Below are 20538 nucleotides of genomic sequence, written 5' to 3' on the forward strand. Positions count from 1 at the left end.
TAGATTTCTTTTCTGCTTTTTATCTTTCTTTTTATTTTTAAATTAGTAAAATATGATAACAAATTTACTAAAGACTTGAAAAACACAGAACAAAATTATGTATAGTTCCACTATATATTACAATTGTTTAAGTAGATAAATTAAGATTTTTTTAGTTGGAGTTTCAATATTAATCTCTCAGAAATTAATAGAATGAACAAGGTAGCTTTTTTACCACCCTGAAGCCCTCTCCCAAGTTATGAACCAAGTGGCAAGAATAACAGGAAAAAAAAGAGAGAGAGATGGTCAACAGTAAAAGACTCTAGAAAACAAACAAAAAACAAACCAAAAAGGAGAAAAGAAAAGAAAAAAAAATTGTCATATTGAACAAAGAGAGTTTGCTTTAAAATTTGTTTTAATTAAAATATACTTTCATGGTTCATAGCTACTCTTTTTATACATGTTACAAATGAAGGATCTCCACAGAAGCCTGTATGAACAAAGCAAAATTAGTTTACTTGGTTTCTGTAAGTCAAAAAGGTGTTGTTTTGCCTAATGTTGCTTATGGTGAAATTTTTTTTTTTTATGGTGAAATTTTTAAACAATGATTTCAAGAGTTGATCAAGACCCCATGACAAATAGGAGACTCTAAATCATGTGTAACTTCAGACCAGATTTAATTCACAGCTACATCCCTTCCACAAAATATAGAAAGGAAGGCATATACAGTGTGTTCCAACCAACTCTCAGAAGGTATTGGTTCTAGTTTCCTAGAGTGCTGCTTGCTAACCTGCAGTGGACAAGGACATATTTTCTCAATTCCAGAAAGTCTGAATGACTATAACCAAGAGTGTTGTGGTGTGGAGAGATAACCATGTTGTGGGCGCGAGAAATAGAAAACAAATCGTAATGGTACATTTTGATAGGAACATTTTCTTCAGTTAGGCTTTTCTCAACTAAACATGAGATCTTTTGTTTTGTCTAGTCGAATCTGCTCAAAGTTCATAAATATTCCCTCAAGAACACAGTTTTTTTTTTTTTTCAAAATAATTATTATACACACCAATTTAAAATACATGTTAAATAAGGTTTAGGAGTAAGAGGCAAAAATGACCTAAAACAGGGTCTATAAGATGCTTTCCTCTTAGATACCAGTCTTTGAGGCAATCCAGTTGCGGTAGGCAGTCACTCGTGTATAGACTCCTGGTTTATTGATTGTCCCACATTCTGCTCCCCAGCTCACTATTCCAACAAGGTACCAAATATTTCGAGAGTTGGGATGAACTAGTGGTCCTCCAGAGTCACCCTAAATAAAAAATATTTGCCATTATGAGACTTTACCTCCAAATACTTTACTTACATAAAGTAGTAAGCCCAGATGAGTTTGGTTCATGCTTCATAGAGACTGTCAGAAGGTGTATGATATAAGTCTAACCTCAACTGTGATGGACTAGCTTATGTATTCACTGGGGTTCTTTGGGGTAAATTTGAGTCTTAAAGCATGAACTGATAAGCATTCCATGAGAACGCTTTGGGAGACATATATTATGGATATACTTGAAGTAGCAGGCTTCATATCTGAGAAATGTAACAAAACTGTAGCCATGAGTCCTCAAAGTAAAAGAAATAGTCTAGAAGTAATTTAAACATTTCTGAGACTGAGAATTTAGTGAAATATTGCTTAGAGTATTGCTTGGACTGTGAGGCTAGGCTAGTTTGGTTTATATACCTGTTCTCCCACATGCTAGCTTTGTGCCCTTTTGCAAATTACCTTCCTCGGCCTCAATTTCCTCATCTATAAAATGATAGTAATGATAGCATCTACATCACAAAGTTGTGATGAGGATTAAATGGATTCGTATTTGTAAAGGACTTCAGTCAGTGCTTAACTCAGAGTAAGTCCAACATGTGTTTATTAAACACTTATAAACACATGTAGCATATAGGGGAGAATTACTTTAGTCCCAGAGCCGAGAGGGAGTTTGACTGGATTGTAAAGATTAAATTAACTGAAGCACAGAATTACTTTCATATTGATAATCTACATAAAATAGTAGTTGATAATATACTATATGGTCATTGTGAATAATGCCCGGACTTACCTGGCATGCATCAATAGTTCCTTCCATGTACCCAGCACATAGCATTGTGTCTTGTATCACCCCATCATATGCTTCCTGAGCATTACAAGTGTTTGTATCAATAATCTTCACAGGCGCTTTCTGAAGTAATACTGGGTATTCACCTAATGGACACAAACATTATCAGCAAAAGAGCTGCTTTGTAGCAGAGCAGGATGGAAAACTAGCTTTGTTCTCTCTGTATAAGACTTATATTTGACTCTGCCTATTCTAAGAGTGAAAAAGCCTCTTTCCATCACTCAAACCAAAGAAAAAGAAATTTGTAAAGAATTGGGCTTCCATGGTGGCTCAGATGGTAAAGCGTCTGCCAGTGATGCAGGAGACCTGGGTTCAATCCCTAGGATGGGAAGATCCCCTGGAGAAGGGAATGGCTACCCACTCCAGTACTCTCGCCTGGAAAATCCCATGGATGGAGGAGTCTGGTAGGCTACAGTCCAAGGGGTTTTGAAGAGTCAGGCATGACTGAGCGACTTCACTTTCACATTCTAAGAATGAAAAAGTCCCTTTCCCTCACTCAAACCACAGAAAAATAATTTTTTAAAGAATAATTTGAAACATCTTTCTAATGCTGTCTTCATTTGTCCTTATTTCCCTTCTTACATCTTTGCAGCAGCACCTTTTTAGTTAGGTTCTCCAGGTCAAGGAGTTTCCTCTACCAAATTGGCCTCCTTGGAATGTTCCAAATCAAGGGTTTGCAAAGTTATAACTTCATATGCACCTTCCTCGAACAATTTCCTGAAGTACTGGGCCTCCAGGGGTAAATGATCCTTTTGTTCTATCCCTAGATCTTTTTTCTCCTTGTTTCTTTCATATCTTGCATATTAAGTTCCTACTCAAAACTTAACTTACCATCATATGAAAGTGCTCCCCATCCTGTGACAACAACTCCTTCACCTGGTGGAAAACTCTGTGTGGCTTCAGGAAGACAAACTGAATGGACATCGTTCTTAAATAAAACTTTTTCAGTAAGCAATATAACTGCAATATCATCATGAAGTTCACCCCTGATGTAGTTTTCATGAATAAGAATTTGCTGAACATAGTGTTGCATATAGGGGCGATTTACTCTGGTGCCAAAGGTCACAGTATAGTTCCTTGGATCTTGTGAACTAAAAGAAACAAAAATTATGTATTTTGCATTTATTTCAGAAAAATAGAGGTACAGGCTGCATCTGTTATAGTCTTTTCATGACATTAATGACAATTTCTTGCTTTGCAATCCATTAGCAGTGATACAATCTGATTTTTAAATTCACTTGAAAAATATTCGAGTCCCTATACCTACACTATGTTAAATGATTAAGCTGTAGAAATTAAATGGTTCATGCCTTCAAGAAATTTAAATCTAATGAAAGATGGGCATGAACACAAAAAGTTATAATTGCCTAAACTGTTGTGTGACCACAAAATAGGAGGACTTAAATCTGCATGCTCTAGGGACTGGCAGATTTCTTAGAAAAAGTAGCATTTTGATGAGACTATAGAGCTAAGTCATACTCACCTAAAAGACAAGGAGAGAAGGAGACAGGCAGGTGCAGAGTGGAAAGGAGGTATGAAACAGAATTATGTGTGATAACAATTGCAAATCATTTGGGATGTCTGGAGTATGAAGTGATGAGAGTTAAGAATCATGTGAGAAATAAAATGTCAAGAATGAATGACTTTTTCCAATCTTACTGATAAGGTAGGAAAGCCTTAGATTGGCTTATCATATGATTTGTGTTTCAAACCAGAACACTTGAGAATGAGAAGGAATCCTATTGATGATTACACTGGGATAACAGGTGTAAACTGGAACATTAGCCTCCCTCAAAGAAAGTGTTAGTCACTCAGTTGTGTCCGATTCTTTGCAACCCCACGGACTGTAGTCCACCAGCTTCCTCTGTCCATGGAATTCTCCAGGCAAGAGTACTGGAGTGGGTAGGGGTTCCCTTTTCCAGGGGATCTTCCCAACCCAGGGATTGAACCCAGGTCTCCTGCATTGCAGGCAATCTTTAATTGTCTGAGCCATCAGGGAAGCCCTAGCCTCAGGCAATATGATGAACTTACTTTTTAAAGCAGTGAGCTGCAGTCACCAGGTATCTGTCACTGATCAAAGATGCCCCGCAGTAGTGCCGGCCATTCTTTTTGAGACTTGCTTGCCAGGGCCACTCTCCTTCCTGAGCAGTGGATCCACCCTTGATTCTATCATATGTAGCAGACATCCTTGGTCGTCTCCCACAGCCTGTCAGAAAAAGTCAGTGTTATACTGTTGAGAATAGCAAGATCCTATTTGATTACAAAACTGAGATTGAGCTCAGTTATTCTTGTGTTGTTCTATCTGACAGTGTCTCTCACTGAAAGGAACAGAATGTAATCTACACAGGAATCACTAGCAACCCCTGGATCACCTTCTTACCCATCATACTATCTCCAAGACTTTTCAACACTTGGAGGATATGGAAACTGTGCAAGGTGGATAAAGACACCATTAAGTACATGGACTCTGCAACCAGACTCCCTGGTCTGAATTCCGGCCCCATCATTTACAAGCTGGATGAATTTGAGGAAATTGCTTCACTTCTTTATGCTTCAGTTCCACATCTCTAAAGTGGAATAATAATTTTTGTTGTTCAGTTGCTAAATTGCATCTGACTCTCTGTGACCATGGACTATGGTTGGCCAGGCTCCCCTGTCCTCCACTGTCTCCCAGAGTTTGCTTAGATTCATGTCCATTGAGTCAGTGATGCTATCTAACCATCTTATCCTCAACCATTCCCTTCTCCTTTTGCCTTTAATTTTTCCCGGTATCAGGATATTTTCCTATGAGTTTACTCTTCACATCAGGTGACAAAATACTGGAGCTTCAACTTTTCAGCATCAGTCCTTCCAAAACAAATAATAATAATACTTATCTAGGATTGTTGTGAGGATTGAATAAGTTACATGTAAAGCAATTAGAACTGTGTCTGATTGAGAATAACAAATCTTGATCAATATGCTTTACATCATCACGAACATTTAATTAAAAAGTATCTGAACTTACGGTTGTTGATTATCTTTTCAGCTTCGACCTTACTGATTTCTGAAATAGAAGAAAAGGCTCATTGTAAATTTAATGACTAGCATTAGTCACTGACCCTGGGGCTGGTGATGGTAGGTCCAGAGAGAAATAATTTTGAATCTCAGGATAAAAAGTTTCAACAGAAGGGAGAGAATATTGGCTTATTTGAATTGTTCTTTTACTATATATGAATGTGTGCTATGGGAATACTATCTTCATAGTTCCACATGAGAGACTTCTTTTTATTTAATTGGAATTGTATTCTGTATCATCCAAAGTGGAAAATTACTAGTATATTTCCTTTGAAGAACAGGAAGACCTCCAGGTGAACCTGAGTCCTGTCAGTAAACAAAAATAGCTTTTAAAAATTGACTTGTCTTATAATGGCTGATTGAATCCTATTTCTGAAAGTTATAGGAGATCATGAAAAGAATACAAGAATACATCACAACTGTGAGGATTGTTCAAAGTTTTGCTATTTAATTTAGAATAAAGAGCAGCTGTGTTCCTGAATAATCACAGCCCACACTTCAGGCAGCAAGAGCCCTGGGGCTTCAGGAACTCAAGGGCAGGGCCCCCAGCCCAGCCTGCCCTGTTGTCATGGGGGTATGTGAACCCAGAGCCTCCTGTCTCACTCATGTATACCCGTTTAGCATTCCCTCCAGAGAGGGTCCTCCTGTCCCCAACCTAGGTAAATGCAGGATCCACCTTTCCCACCAGGGCTGCCAAAACTGGTCTGCTTTCCCCACCAGAATGATGTTGTTACTGTGAACCAAGGAAACAGGAAAAAGGTACAGTCTCTATCCTCACGGAGAAGGCGATGGCACCCCACTCCAGTACTCTTGCCTGGAAAATTCCATGGACGGAGGAGCCTGGTAGGCTGCAGTCCATGGGGTCGCGAAGAGTTGGACATGACTGAGCGACTTCACTTTCACTTTCCCTCAGAGAACCAATTTTAAGGTGTGGCATTATTATGATCGAAGCGTGTTTTAATAATGAAGAATACAAATCGTTGCTCTAACATAAAACCGTGACTTATTCATTAAAAAAATGAGAATCAGCTTTGTGCTTGGTGCTTGTGATATATGCTCAGGATAAAAAGGTGAGAGTAACACTACTTCCATCTAGTACATAAGCTTACCCTTAAGTGTAAGCGAATCAGGATCTGTAGTCAAGGATCCTGACTGGTTCCTCAGCATTTGACGTAAGATGCTTTCAATTCCTCTTCTTGTGTTTTCCTTCATTGATTTGGGCGCCTTGAATACCAGCCATATATGTGCTGTCACGCTGTTGTCAGCAGGACTAAAAACACAGTAAAGGTTTCATATGTTGCTAAAAATGAACATTTTGTATTTATTCCCTGACCTCTTGTATCTTCACTTCGGTTCTTTTGTAGGTGTCTGTAGTACCTTCACTTTAAGTTACTTACAGGATCATCCAGCTGCCTACCTTTGCTTCGGTGACAGTATGCATACAGCTATTCAGTTTGGAAGACAAGTAGTTCGACACATCTAAAAATGTAGGAAAGGCTTGAGGCACAGAGTAGAAATATCACATAAAAACCGGGATCATTTATTCCTACATTCATCAGTCATTTATTGAGCTGCCATGAGAAGTGACTAAGTGTTATGGGGTGATACAAGGGTGACTATAACAGAGTTCCTACTCTCAAGAAGTTTCCAGGTTTCTAAGAGAGATGACATCTATACAAATGACTATAATAAATGAGGCAAAGCAATAAGATGTTTATCTTATCTGCAAATAAGACAAGTCATGGTTTACTTAAAGTATCAGAGAAATTTTTTATTGAAGAGGTAACATACACACTAGACCTTAAAATATTTTTATCACTATTTCATCATCAAGCAAAATTGCTATCAGGCAGAACAAAGGAGGAATAGTACTGCAGAATAACTGGATAGCAATAATATTAATTAGCATTTACTGGGTATCTGCTGTGTTCCAGGTACTACATTATCACATTTATTATCACACTTAAGTCTCCACAACAACCCTGCACCTTAGGTGTCATTACCTTCCTTTTGCAGACAAGGAAAACTTGAGACTTTGAAAGTCTCCCTAATGTGCTCAGAGGCTTCCCTGGTGGCGCAGTGGCAAGGATCTTCCTGCTAATGCAGGTTTCCTGGGTTCAATCTCTGGGTTGGGAATATCCCCTGGAGAAGGGAATGGCAACCCACTCCAGTATTCTTGCCTGGAGAATTCCATGAAGAGGGGAGCCTGATGGGCTAAAGTCCATAGGGTCTCAAAGAGTCAGACATGACTGAGTACGCAAACATGCAATGTGCTAAAGATTACACAGTAATTAAACTAAGATCCAGATACAGTACAACTGACTCTCTAACCCAAGCTCATTACACTATAAACTCTGTCTCTATGCCCAGTTGGCCAGTGACAACAGTGTCTAGGAGACTGAGCTCAGATGGAAGAGGATTTGAATGCTAGCCAAGGGGCAGCGGTAAAGAGAAGTTGTTGAATAAAACTGCGCTTGTGGAAGATTAACCTGACCTATGTTCAGGACAGATTTGGTTGGTATTGGAATGCGGGTGGGGGCAGTCCAAGAGGCTGGCTAATAGATTTGTAAGAATTGTCGAACATCTCTGAGGTTAGTGCCTGAAGTGGTATTATTATGCTTTAGATCTTTCTAATGAATGATTATCTTTTGGTATATAAATATATAGTCATTCCTAGGTAACACTCAGTGAATACAAGTTTGATTATAGTAGCAGTTGAAAGTCAAAAGTATTAAGATGCTCAATCGTGTCTCTTTGTGACCCCATTGGCTGTAGCACACCAGGCTCCTCTGTCCATGGAATTTCCCAGGCAAGAATACTGGAGCGGGTTGCTATTCCCTTTTCCAGGGGATCTTCCAGACCCAGGGATTGAACCTGGGTCTCCCACATTGCAGGTAGATTCTTTACTGTCTGAGCCATCAACAAGGTGTGCCCAGATGAAAACCTCAGACCTGTAGCCTCTCCATCACTTTCTGTGGGCTCACATTTCCTTTAGATACCTGAAGTTACGTGTGTGGGAAAACCAAGCAGAAGCTTTGGGGTGGTTGCAGTTCTCTTTGAAAGATACCCTTTAGTGTTAGCCTCCCACTGTTTCCAATACTAAAATCAATTCCCAAGATTAATTCAAGTTGAGCTTTTGAACCATTCTGCAATTCTAGGAGTCCCCTTGAGCTCCAGGAGCAGCAGAAAGGCAGACATAGTCTGGTAGCCTTGATTAAGGTAAAAGCAATAACAGCTTTCATTGGAAAAGTGTTTACTTGCAAATATTTCCATACACATTATCTTCTTTGATCTTGAGTATAGTTTTATGGGGAATGCAGTGTATCTGTTAGTTATCACTATTTACAGACAGGGAAGCAGAGTCAGAGTGATGTAGTGATTCACTCAAGACTCTAGGGTTACTAAGTGGCAAAGTTGGATTAACTCCTATTCTAGAGCTCCGTTGGACTTCCCTGGTAGCTCAGCTGGTAAAGAATCTGCCAGCAATATAGGAATCCCAATTCAATTCCTAGATCAGGAAGATCCCCTGGAAAATATATAGGTTACCCACTCTAGTATTCTTGGGCTTCCTTGGTGGCTCGGACAGTAAAGAATCCACATGCAATGCAGGAGCCCTGGGTTTTATCCCTGGGTTGGGAAGATTCCCTGGAGGAGGCCATGGCAACCCACTCCAGTGTTCTTGCCTGGAGAATCCCCATGGAAAGATGAACCTGGTAGGCTACAGTCCATGGTGTTGCAAAGAATCAGACACAATAGTGACGAAGTACAGCACATAGAGCTCCATTAGCTAGTCCATATTTCTGCAAACTCTTGCAGAAAACACAGCACAGCTATTTTGCTTCTTGTTGTGGCCACTAAAAGGATTTCCTTCGCATCAAAGTCTGGTGTAGATATGCTTTTTTTCTACCATAAAAGAACTCTAGGGCAGTCCTCCAAGGTGTTTAGCTAACTTGCAAGAATAGAAAAACATGAAAAAACAGGATATGTATTTATGTTACAGCTAAATAAAAATGTTATACCATCAAACATTGGTCTAAGAGACCAGTTAGTATTTGCTGAACATAAAAACTTTAAATACTAGAGAAATGATTCATATGTGATTTAAGAAATAATGTATTCTCAGTGTCGCTAAAATGAACTTAACTAAATAGCTCAAACTTTGCTTTAGTTGTACACTAAACAATTAGCCTGATATTTAGCTTAGGATGATGTCATTCATTAGTAACTTACTGGCTAATGATTGTAATATGTCAACAGACTCTTTTTATAGTGGTATTTGAAATATAATGATATATGTGATAGGTTGATATCTTTTCTAGCAGTTATTAGTTACTTACACCAGTGTGATGACTTGAGAATTGATGTATTGTCTGTAAATGCTAGAACTCTGAAAGGCGTCAGACATCTGTTAAAGAGAACATAGAGTCAAACATCAAATTCCAGTAATAAATTTATGTTTCAGAGAATTAACAATGAACTAAATATAAGAAAATACTAATTTACCTTCGTCTCAAGAATTTTGCTAAGATAGTTATTTTCTTGTGATGTCTCCTTTTCATAATTTCTATTATATGGGATATTCAGCACTTTAAAGCTACCTTGGTAATAGTAGGTCTTGTTTTCTGTGAGATAAGGAAATGATCCAATGATTATTTTAGTGAAATGAATTTCAAATCCAAATATAAATTACATGGTGATAGCAAATATTAATAGTAAATAATACGTTCATATTAGATATTTATAAACCTTGTGAACCTTTCTGGGGCAGTTGATTAGATAAACTAGGCTTTGCAGAAAGTATTTATGAGACCAATAATGGAGCAGATCTATACCAGACAAAGGTCAAAAAGAAGAGTTACATCTTGATTGAGACAGATGAAAGTGAAAGTTGCTCAGCCAAGTCCAACACTTTGCTACCCCATGGACTGTATGTATAGTCCATGAAATTCTCCAGAATACTGGAGTGGGTAGCCCATTCCCTTCTCCAGGGAATTTTCCCAACCCAGGGATCAAAACCTGATCTCCCACATTGCTGGCAGATTCTTTACCAGCTGAGCCACAATGGAAGCCCAAGAATACTGGAGTGGGTAGCTTATCCCTTCTCCAGAGGATCTTCCCAACCCAGGAATCGAACTGGGGTCTCTTACATTGCAGGTGGATTCTTTACCAACTGAGCTCTGAGGGAACCTAGGACATGCTATAAATGATATCTGTCTAGAATAATCAATTTTTGGAGTATAAATAAAAATTGTTGGGACTTCCCTGATAGTCCAGTGGCTAAGACTCTGTGTTCCCAATTCAGAGGCTCTGGGCTTGATCCCTGATAAGGGAACTAGATCCCACATACTGCAACTAAAGATGTTGCATGCTGCAAAAAGATCAAAGATCCCATGTGCTACAACTAAGACCTGGTACAGCCAAATAAATAAAATAAAAAGTAAATATTTTAAAAATTATTACCATTAAGCATCTACTATGTGAAGATATTTTATAAAAACCATGTGAAGAATACCCATTTTTCAAGAGAAATGTGGTCTCAGAGATATTCAGATATTTACCTAGCATCACTTAGCTACTAAAAAGAGCCAAGTATCAATACCTGACCTCTTGACCTCTCTGACCCCAAAGCCCACATCTAATCCATTATATTTCCTTCCTAAATTTTTATAGATATTATGCTGTTTGATATATAATGCATCTTACCCCTAATATGTGATAGACAGAAACATCTAGGAATATGCTAGATAATGGATAGTAGTGCCTAGCATAGAGTAAACACTAAAAAATGTTAACATTATTTTGTAGTATGATCATTGCCTTTGAAGATTATCTTGTAGGAGAGACAGGCTCCAAATGGATAAAAGCATACATGAGATACTAATAAGGATATAATTAGATGATAAATTTAACTGTTAAACAACAAGTTCTGTATGAATATAGAAAGGCAGACAGCATGTTAAAATAAAACATGAAAGAGGAAAACAACAGAATGGGAAAGACTAGAGATCTCTTCAAGAAAATTAGAAATACCAAGGAATATTTCATGCAAAGATGGGCTCGAGAAAGGACAGAAATGGTATGGACCTAACAGAAGCAGAAGATATTAAGAAGAGGTAGCAAGAACACACAGAAGAATTGTACAAAAAAGATCTTCATGACCCAAATAATCACGATGGTGTGATCACTCACCTAGAGCCAGACATCCTGGAATGTGAAGTCAAGTGGGCCTTAGGAAGCATCATTGTGAACAAAGCTAGTGGAGGTGATGGAATTCCAGTTGAGCTATTTCAAATCCTAAAAGATGATGCTGTGAAGATGCTGCCCTCGATATACCCGCAAATTTGGAAAACTCAGGAGTGGGCACAGGAATGAAAAAGTCAGTTTTCATTCCAATCTCAAAGAAAGGCAATACCAAAGAATGTTCAAACTACCACACACTTGTACTCATCTCACATGCTAGTAAAGTAATGCTCACAATTCTCCAAGCCAGGCTTCAACAGTACATGAACCATGAATTTTCAGATGTTCAAACTGGATTTATAAAAGGCACAGGGTCTGCCAACATCAAGTTGCCAACATCTGCTGGATCATCAAAAAAGCAAGAGAGTTTCAGAAAAACATCTATTTCTGCTTTATTATCTATGTGTGGATCACAATAAACTGTGGAAAATTCTGAAAGAGATGGGACTACCAGACCACTTGACCTGCCTCTTGAAAAATCTGTATGCAGGTTAGGAAGCAACAGTTAGAACTGGACATGGAACAAAAGACTGGTTCTAATAGGAAAATGAGTATGCCAAGGCTGTATATTGTCACCCTGCTTATTTAAATTATATGTAGAGTACATCATGAGAAATACTGGGCTAGATGAAGTACAAGCTGGAATCAAGATTGCCGGGAGAAATATCAATAACCTCAGATATGCAGATGACACCACCCTTATGGCAGAAAGTGAAAAACTAAAGAGCCTCTTGGTGAAAGTGAAAGAGGAGAGTGAGGAAGTTGGCTTAAAGCTCAACATTCAGAAAACCAAGATCATGGCATCTGGTCCCATCACTTCTTTGTAAATAGATGGGGAAACAATGGGAACAGCATCAGACTTTATTTTGGGGGGCTCCAAAATCACTGCAGATGGTGACTGCAGCCATGAAATTAAAAGACACTTACTCCTTGGAAGGAACCTTATGACCAACCTAGAAACCATATTAAAAACCTTACTTTGCCAACAAAGGTCCATCTAGTCAAGGCTATGGTTTTTCCAGTAGTCATGTATGGATATAAGAGTTGGACTATAAAGAAAGCTGAGTGCCAAAGAATTGATGCTTTTGAACTGTGGTGTTGGAGAAGACTCTTGAGAGTCCCTTGGACTGCAAGGAGATCCAACCAGCCCATCCTAAAGGAAATCAGTCCTAAATGTTCATTTGAAGGACTGATGTTGAAGCTGAAACTCCAAACTTTGGCCACCTGATGCAAAGAACAGGCTCATTAGAAAAGACCCTGATGCTAGGAAAGATTGGAGGCAGGAGGAGAAGGGGACAATAGAGGATGAGATGGTTGAATGGCATCACCAACTCAATGGACATGAGCTTGAGTAAACTCTGGGAGTTGATGATGGACAGGGAGGCCTGCCACGCTGCAGTCCATGGTGTTGCAAAGAGTCAGACATGACTGAGCAACTGAAATGAACTGAACTGAACTGATGCGTTGTCGTTATAAATATGGTGGAAATATTTTACAATGAGAAAAGTGATAGAAAAAGAAGTTGAAAACTTCTCAAAATGCTGAAAATGTGTAGTTATAAATAATCATTTGTGAGTGAACACTGTTAATTGTTGTTAGCTGGTCTGTGGTCACGGATCATTTATCATAGAGATCAGGCTTTGCAATGGTAGTGTACTGGGTTTTATTATAGGTAGCAAAAAATAGACCTTGAAGCTGTTCAATTTATTTTTCATAATTCATTGTTCACAATGCATCCTTTAGTTCTTTATTTAGATTTCTAAATATCTCTACTTATTATAATAGTCAGTCATGACTATTCTTCAGTTTAAATCAATAAGTTGGCCAGATCCAAACTGATTTTATTACAATTGCAAGGAGCACCTTCCCAGAGCCAGTGGATAAACTGGAACATTTAATATCTAAGATATTTAAGGCTGAGAAACTATACCCTAGAACAAGGAAATCAATTCTTTTTAAAATTTCATTTATTTATATTTGGCTGCTCTGGGGCTCCATTGCTTCAGGTGGACTTTCTCTAGCATGGCAAGTGGGGGCTGCTCTCTAGTTGTTGTGCTGTGTGTAAGCTAAATTGCTTCAGTCGTGTCAGACTCTTTGAGACTCTATGGACCATAGTCCACCAGGTTCCTCTGCCCAAGGGCTTCTTATTGCAGTGGCTTGTCTTGTAGTGTGTGGGCTCTAGAGCACAGGCTCAGTAGTTGTGGCCCATGGGTTTAGCTGCCCCATGGCGTGTAGAATCTCCCAGACCAGGGTTCGAACCTGTGCCCCCTGTATTAGTAGGCAGATTCTTAACCACTGGACCACCTGGGAAGTCCAAGGAAATCATTTCTTGAGTATTCTATTCTTACTTTAATTCTATGCAAGAAGCCTATTATACCACTGAAATTGTTCAGTATGCTAAAATCACTGTGAATATAGCCTTTGTACTCTGTGGGTACCTGATGAGATGATAATAACCCCTTGGAGATGAAACATCTAAAACACATATTTGCACCTTATGATTAACATTCTCATCTCTAACGTAGTCCAAATGCAAATATGAATTGAGAAAGATAAAGTGCAGAAAGATTTATTTTACAACCTTTCCATAACTTGATTACTTACAACTTATTTCTGTATAGAAACCCTGCAATTTACACACACATGGTTTTGAAGGATTGGTTTTGGTTTTTGTTTGTATTTTTTGTACTGAGTGCTCTAGGTGCAATAGAGTTTAAGAGAACATTTCTATTTAAGGCTGTGGGAGTAAAAGAACTACAACATTCTCCTTTCTCTAAGCTCAGAAAAAGACCAAAAGACAAGGGAAGGCTTAATTTAAAGAGCTCTAAATGATTGAAGCAACTAGATCCCAGTGTCTCCCCCAACTGCTAAATTTTCTGGATTAGTGAAACTGAGAGACACTGTTGAAAGCGTGTTCACATTCTAAAAATGTATATGCTGAACTCTTCCCCTACTCCACTTTATTTTCCCCCAGCCCAGAATATGCTTGTGTAAAACAAATGAAGTTTCTCTACACCGAGGAATTCCGACCAGTTCAAGAAAAAAATATCTAAACGTACTGGTAACTTGAATTCTCTCAACAAAACCACCTAAATAGCACAGCCTATAGTTAAAACCATTGTCAACAGATATCTCTTTCGTAGTGAGCTTCGGTCAGCTCTTTAATCTCCAATCTTACATATTAGCAGACACTGAGCTGAAAGATTAACATATATTTGAGACAAGTATCTAGTATGAAATATTGCCAAAATAAACAGAGAAAACATTTGAGGAAAGAGACTATTATAAAACAGATTATTATATTCGGAGAAAATTTTGTAAGAAATAAATCCAAGATGTTATATAAAGCAATAACCAGATAATTAAAAGCAGTTATACATATAACTGCAGAAATAAAGAATTCAGTAGAAGTTTGGAAGATAAACTTGAGAAAATGACCAAGAAGTCATTTTTAAAAATACTAAGGGATGGAAAAAATAGAGAGAAACAGATAAGAAAATTAGAGACTACATTTAGGAAGCCTAATATCCAAATTACAGGAGCGCCAGAAAGAGGGGGAAAAGGCTAGAAATTATCAAAGAAAAAAATCTAAGAAAAATTTCAGGAACTGAAGCACATGAGTTTCTAGATAGAAAGGACCCACTAAATGCCAGCACAATGAATAAAAATAAGATCTAGATTATATCAAATTACCATAAAATTTCAAAATACTGGGGACAAAGAAAAAAAATCCAATAAGGTTTCAGAAGATGGAAGAATAGAAGAGTTATCACTCAAAAGTTTGGAATCAAAATGTCATCAGAATTCTTGGCAGAAACTATAAAAGCATGAACATTATAGAGCTCTAACTTCAAAATTCAGAAGGAAAACATTTTTCAACCTAGAATTCTACACTGTTAATTAAGGTCAGAAGTAGATTATGATATTTTCAGTCATGTCAAAATGTAAACTTCCCTGAAAGTTTCTGGAACATACATTCCACAACTAAGTGAAAGTGAAATTTGCTTTCTGACTCTTTGAGACCCTGTGGACTATAGTCCATGGAATTCTCTAGGCCAGAATACTAGAATGGGTAGCCTTTTCCTTCACCAAGTGATCTTCCAAACCCAGAGATTGAACCCAGGTCTCCTGCATTGCAAGTGGATTCTTTACCAGCTGAGCCAGAAGGGAAGCCCAAGAATACTTCAGCAGATAGCCTATCCCTTCTCCAGAAGATCTTTCTGACCCAGGAATTGAACCAAGGTCTCCTGCACTGCAGGAAGATTCTTTACCAACTGAGCTATCAGGGAAGCCCACAGTTAAGTGAATAAAATAATAAAAAAGAAATCCAGGCATTAGGGGGTTAAACACAGTTGACAGTTGAAAATAACTCTTAGAAAGTCGCTAAAGGGAAATTCCAAATCAACAACCATGTAGCCAGGGAGTGAAGAAGTATGACATGAATAGTAGAAAGTAAACAGATATCAATAGCTGAAAAGTCCAGGTATAGAAATGTTAAGAATCAAAGAATTGAAAATGGTTGCTCTGAGAAATGGGAAATAAGGCTAGCAGAGGAGGGCCCGCTTTTTTATAAAGAGCTGTGACAGTTTGATTCTTAAAACTAAAGCATATGAAGCTTAGGAGGAAAAATAAATCCAAGCATAGCAAAGTCATGGATAAAGGAGTAATGGTGAGCATATGAATATTTGAATATGAAAATATATTCATTCAAAACTCCAAAACTGTAGTAATTATAATTGTAAACCAAAATAAAGTGCTATAAATGTTGACAGTGAAACATAATAATATTGGTAACAAACTACTGGGAAGTGTGACAGACAAATGAGAAGTCTGTGTGCCTATTTTTAAACTTTCATAGCAGGATATGAATAACATAATGTCTAAAGTTAAAACACATGATTTTAAAAAATGACTCCACTTCTCTCTTGTTTTCCAAAGTCTTTCTTAAAATGTATGTAGAGAAGACTTTTATTGTTAATATCTTTGGTATCAAGAAACAAACAGTCAAAATTCAATATTCTTTGATTTCTCTTCATCGCATGGACTGTACCCTACCACGCTCCTCTGTCCATGGGATTTTCCAGGCAAGGGTATTGGAGTGGGGTGCCATTTCCTTCTCTCTTCATCACATACAATGAGTATAATATGTTAATTATCAATATAAAATAACACCCTTGATACCATCTTGGTAGATTACTTTTTCTGCCTATCTACCAATTTTCCATGCACTCATGTCTTTATATAGCATACATTAGGCTGGTAAAGAATCCTGGTGGCTCAGCTGGTAAAAAAATCCACCTGCAATGTCAGAGACCTGGGTTGGGAAGATCCTCTAGAGAAGGAAAGGGCTACCCACTCTAGTATTCTGGCCTGGAGAATTCCATGGACTGTGTTGTCCATGGGGTGGCAAAGAGCCGGACACAACTGAGTGACTTTCACTTTTACCAATTATCTATGCACTCATGTCTTTATAAAGCATAGATTATGTTACCTGTGCATATTCAAAAAGATGTCTGTAATACACTGACAAATGTTGACAATGCTTATTTCTGGGGTCTTGGGTCATTCATTAATGGCCTTTCTAAAAAGAGATTACTTGTTGTTTGCAATTGTTTCTTTGTCTTGTGGTAATAGAAATGAAGATTGCAACAAACTTAAAGAAATAGAAATGTATTCATTACCAACCTACTGCCAGAAAATGAACTAGGAGACCAATAGTGGTTCCTAGGATTGCCACCACTCCAAACACAATGAGGAAAATCATCCACAGTGGAAAAGATGTCCGAGAAATTGTCACTGGTCTGCAAGTAAAGAATATGAATAAGAAAGACATATTAGAAAAGTCAGCCATTCCAAATCTTTATTTATTTTCTCTTGCTCACCCCTAGAATATCCATACTCTAAACACATTAGTAGCAAAAGACATTTGAAGACGGGAAGGAAGGAAAGAAGAAAGGATGGAAGGAGAGAGGATGGAAAGAAGGAAGAAAGGGGAAAAAGGAGGTGAAGCCTATGAGCTTACCTTAAAGCTTATGACTGAACCTCTCTGGATCTGTGCTATGAAATTATTTTTCAGGAGTTATGATGTTTGGTACCAAGTTACCTTTACTTAGACTCTAGTTCCCTCCCCTGATCAATGGGTAGTGGAAAAAGTTAGTAAGTGAAGACCTTGCCAGATAGGGGGAGCCAGGAGGAGAAGAGAATAGAAATGCCTTAGGATTTCTTGATGCCTAAGTTTATTATGATTTTTATCCTATGATCATGATCCTATGTTATTTACTATGTCCTTATTATATAAAAAGAACACACACAAATATGAAGTGCCATATTGGATCAGAGCATTACCCATCTCACTGCCATCAATCTCAAAGCTTCTGTGGCAAGGATCTAAAACATAGCTTTCTTTTAAGAGTTTTCCTATTTCATTGGACTAGCCCTACAAAAGAATTTGATACTGATGAAATACGGTTTTAAAGTCTTTGCTTTCACTTGTAGTGTTTCCTCTGTCCCTCTTGGTCTTTCATCACTCAGAACTCTTGTGCAGCCACAGACTACCTAAAATTTCATCAAATGCACCTTCAGAGGCAACCGTGCTTTAAGATTCCCCCAAGATCCCCCAGGCAATCAGATTATTGCCTCACCCTGAGAAGTTACTCACTAAACTAGGGCTTGAACCTTTCCCGGCTAACTAGCAGTGCTTAGAAACAATGGCTTAATCCTTTGAACTCTTTCAGTTTAAGACTTCACACAAGTGTCAGAATGACGGAGAAGGAGGAGGTGCTCTATAAATAAAAATATTACCTACCCAGCATAAAGGTGATGACTAACTTACAGGCAAAATGAAACAGAACAAAACAATCTTTTTGTTTCTTCTCCACTTTTAAGTGTGTGTGAACACTCTTTCCTTAACTCAGGGTTACAAATATAATATTTTTAATAAAAAAAGAAATCACATAACAGTATTTAGTTCAAGAAAAATATTCTTAGTATGTTCTATCACAGTGAGCATGCTCTTTCTTTTTTAAAAATTAAAAATTTATTTCATTGAAGTATAGTTGATTTACAATATTGTGTTAATTTCTACTATACAGGAAAGTGATTCAGTTATACATATATATACATTCTTTTCATATTCTTCCAATATGTTTATCAGAAGATATTTAATATAGTGTCCTGTGCCACATAGTAGGACCTTGTTGTTTATCCATTTTATGTATAATAGCTTGCATATGCTAATCCCAAACTCCCAGTCCTTCTGTCCAGTACTCCCCTGACTGAGCATGCTCTTTCTAATTATATTTTTACATGAATTTATTTTTATTTTATTTTGGAGCATAGTTAATTAAGAGTATTATGTTAGGATGCACATTTTTTAGAGAAATATTTCTGTAAAGTATGAGTTTGTATTTCAGTTATCCTAATTCATAATGTTATAAATATTATAAATTAGGATCAGTTAATTTTGGTATATTGTATACATTGCAATGAAAACTCCATGCATGTTTTTAAAAGGTTGGCATGAATAATCATTGTTCACATGAAGTAATAATCTAATTAGATATTTGAGGTAACACATGTCTATACATAGTTACATTATTCTAGTTTATGAACATTTTACAGATAAAAATACATAATTTTATATATTATTCTATAGAGAACCCTTATGAAGCAATGGTACTGTGATATTCAATGTTATATCCATGAAAGCACTTCAGAAATCACAGATATTAAACAAAAATGAAGGATTCATAATCATTACCACCAATAACAATTTAATATTAGCTTTATGAGAGAAGAAAATTATCTCTCTGCTTCCTTCTCCCCACTTTAAAATAGTCACACATCGATTTAAATGGCAAGGAAATCCAAAAAAGAGGGGATATATGTAGATGTATAGCTGATTCGCTTTGCTGTACTGTAGTAAGTAACACAACATTGTAAAGCAATCATACTCCAAGCATTTTTTTAATAAATAAAAATATAAAATAGATAACCAACAAGAGACCTGCTGTGTAGCACAATGAACTCTGCTCAATACTTCGTAATAACCTAAATGGGAAAATAATTTGAAAAAGAATAGATACATATATATGCATAACTGAGTCACTTTGCTGTACACCTGAAAGTAACACATTTAATCAACTAAATACTCCAATATAAAATTTAAAAAAGTTTTAAGTAAAAAGCAGTTACACATTAATATTGCTTTTCATTCACAGAATGTTAAGCTGCATGTTAGCTTTTTGAAGCACTCCCCAAATTGCTAAAAAAAAAAAAAAAAAAAAAACAAACAAAAAAAACCAACTATAGATCCCAGGTACAACATGTAAATAATAGGGTTGCCCCCAGGCAGGAAATCCAAACTGCTGTGGAAAAATTATGAATTCCCCTCAAACTCAATTGTTTTACTGCAACCCTTGGGTGGGAGTCATAGTGGGGAAAGTGTTACTTCTTTCTATGTCAGAATTAAGCAAGTCTCCACTTACCTGTACATATTGTACTGATACAATGGCTGTTGATGTTAGTAAAGATAAAGGAAACTTCTGCACTTCTTTTGTCCTGATCAGTGGTTCTCAGGTAAATGTACTAACCACAGTGATACTCGGGATCTTAAGGGCTGGGTGCAATAGCTGAAAGCAATTAAAATGAAACTTGTTTAACAAGTGTTGATGACAGCTTGGATCTGTGATTTAAAGGAAGAAATGAAAATTCTCTTTGAGTTGGATACTAAGACATAGACATAATGTGGATTGGTCATCTGACAGGTCCACCCAAGAAATATCACCACAAATTGGTGAATCAGTGTTCTGACTCAGATTCCATCCACCCCTTTTCTGTGATACTGTGGCTCTTCTTCAGTGAAACCAACTGTACCTACCAGAGCAGTCTCTGACAAAGGACTTAAATGTACATTGTGGGTTTGTTTTTTTGATATAATAATTCTGTTACAGTATATACACTACCATGTATAAAACAGATAGCTAAGTAAGAAGTTTCTATATAACACAGGGAGCTCTGTGATGACCTAGAAGGGTAGGATGGGGACTGGAGGGGGGCTCAAGAGAGAGGAAATATATATATATATATAACTGATTCACTTCAT

General features: G+C 37.4%; 1 protein-coding gene across 1 annotated transcript; it reads right to left on the reverse strand.

The window, feature by feature from the left end:
* Positions 1-376: 376 nt before the first annotated feature.
* On the reverse strand, positions 377-20023 carry LOC101115964 (transmembrane protease serine 11B-like protein). Its single transcript, XM_004009866.5, has 10 exons — positions 19922-20023; positions 17121-17236; positions 9699-9817; positions 9533-9600; positions 6305-6465; positions 5146-5184; positions 4170-4344; positions 2970-3229; positions 2082-2224; positions 377-1285 (listed from the first exon to the last, which is right to left on the reverse strand). The coding sequence occupies exons 1-10, from the start codon at positions 19927-19929 to the stop codon at positions 1124-1126; spliced, it is 1251 nt and encodes a 416-aa protein (XP_004009915.2). The 5' UTR covers positions 19930-20023; the 3' UTR covers positions 377-1123.
* Between the last annotated feature and the right edge of the window lie 515 nt (positions 20024-20538).

The sequence above is a fragment of the Ovis aries genome, chromosome 6 (genome assembly GCF_016772045.2).
Source record: "Ovis aries strain OAR_USU_Benz2616 breed Rambouillet chromosome 6, ARS-UI_Ramb_v3.0, whole genome shotgun sequence".
Taxonomy (NCBI): Eukaryota; Metazoa; Chordata; class Mammalia; order Artiodactyla; family Bovidae; genus Ovis; species Ovis aries.

Excerpts from the sequence above, each read along its gene's own strand:
- LOC101115964 (XM_004009866.5), bottom strand. Across the intron at positions 9,818-17,120 it reads AGTTCATTTTCTGGCAGTAG|AAAACAAGACCTACTATTAC; the intron begins GTTGGTAATGAA and ends CTTATCTCACAG. Across the intron at positions 2,225-2,969 it reads GGGAGCACTTTCATATGATG|GTGAATACCCAGTATTACTT; the intron begins GTAAGTTAAGTT and ends TGTGTCCATTAG.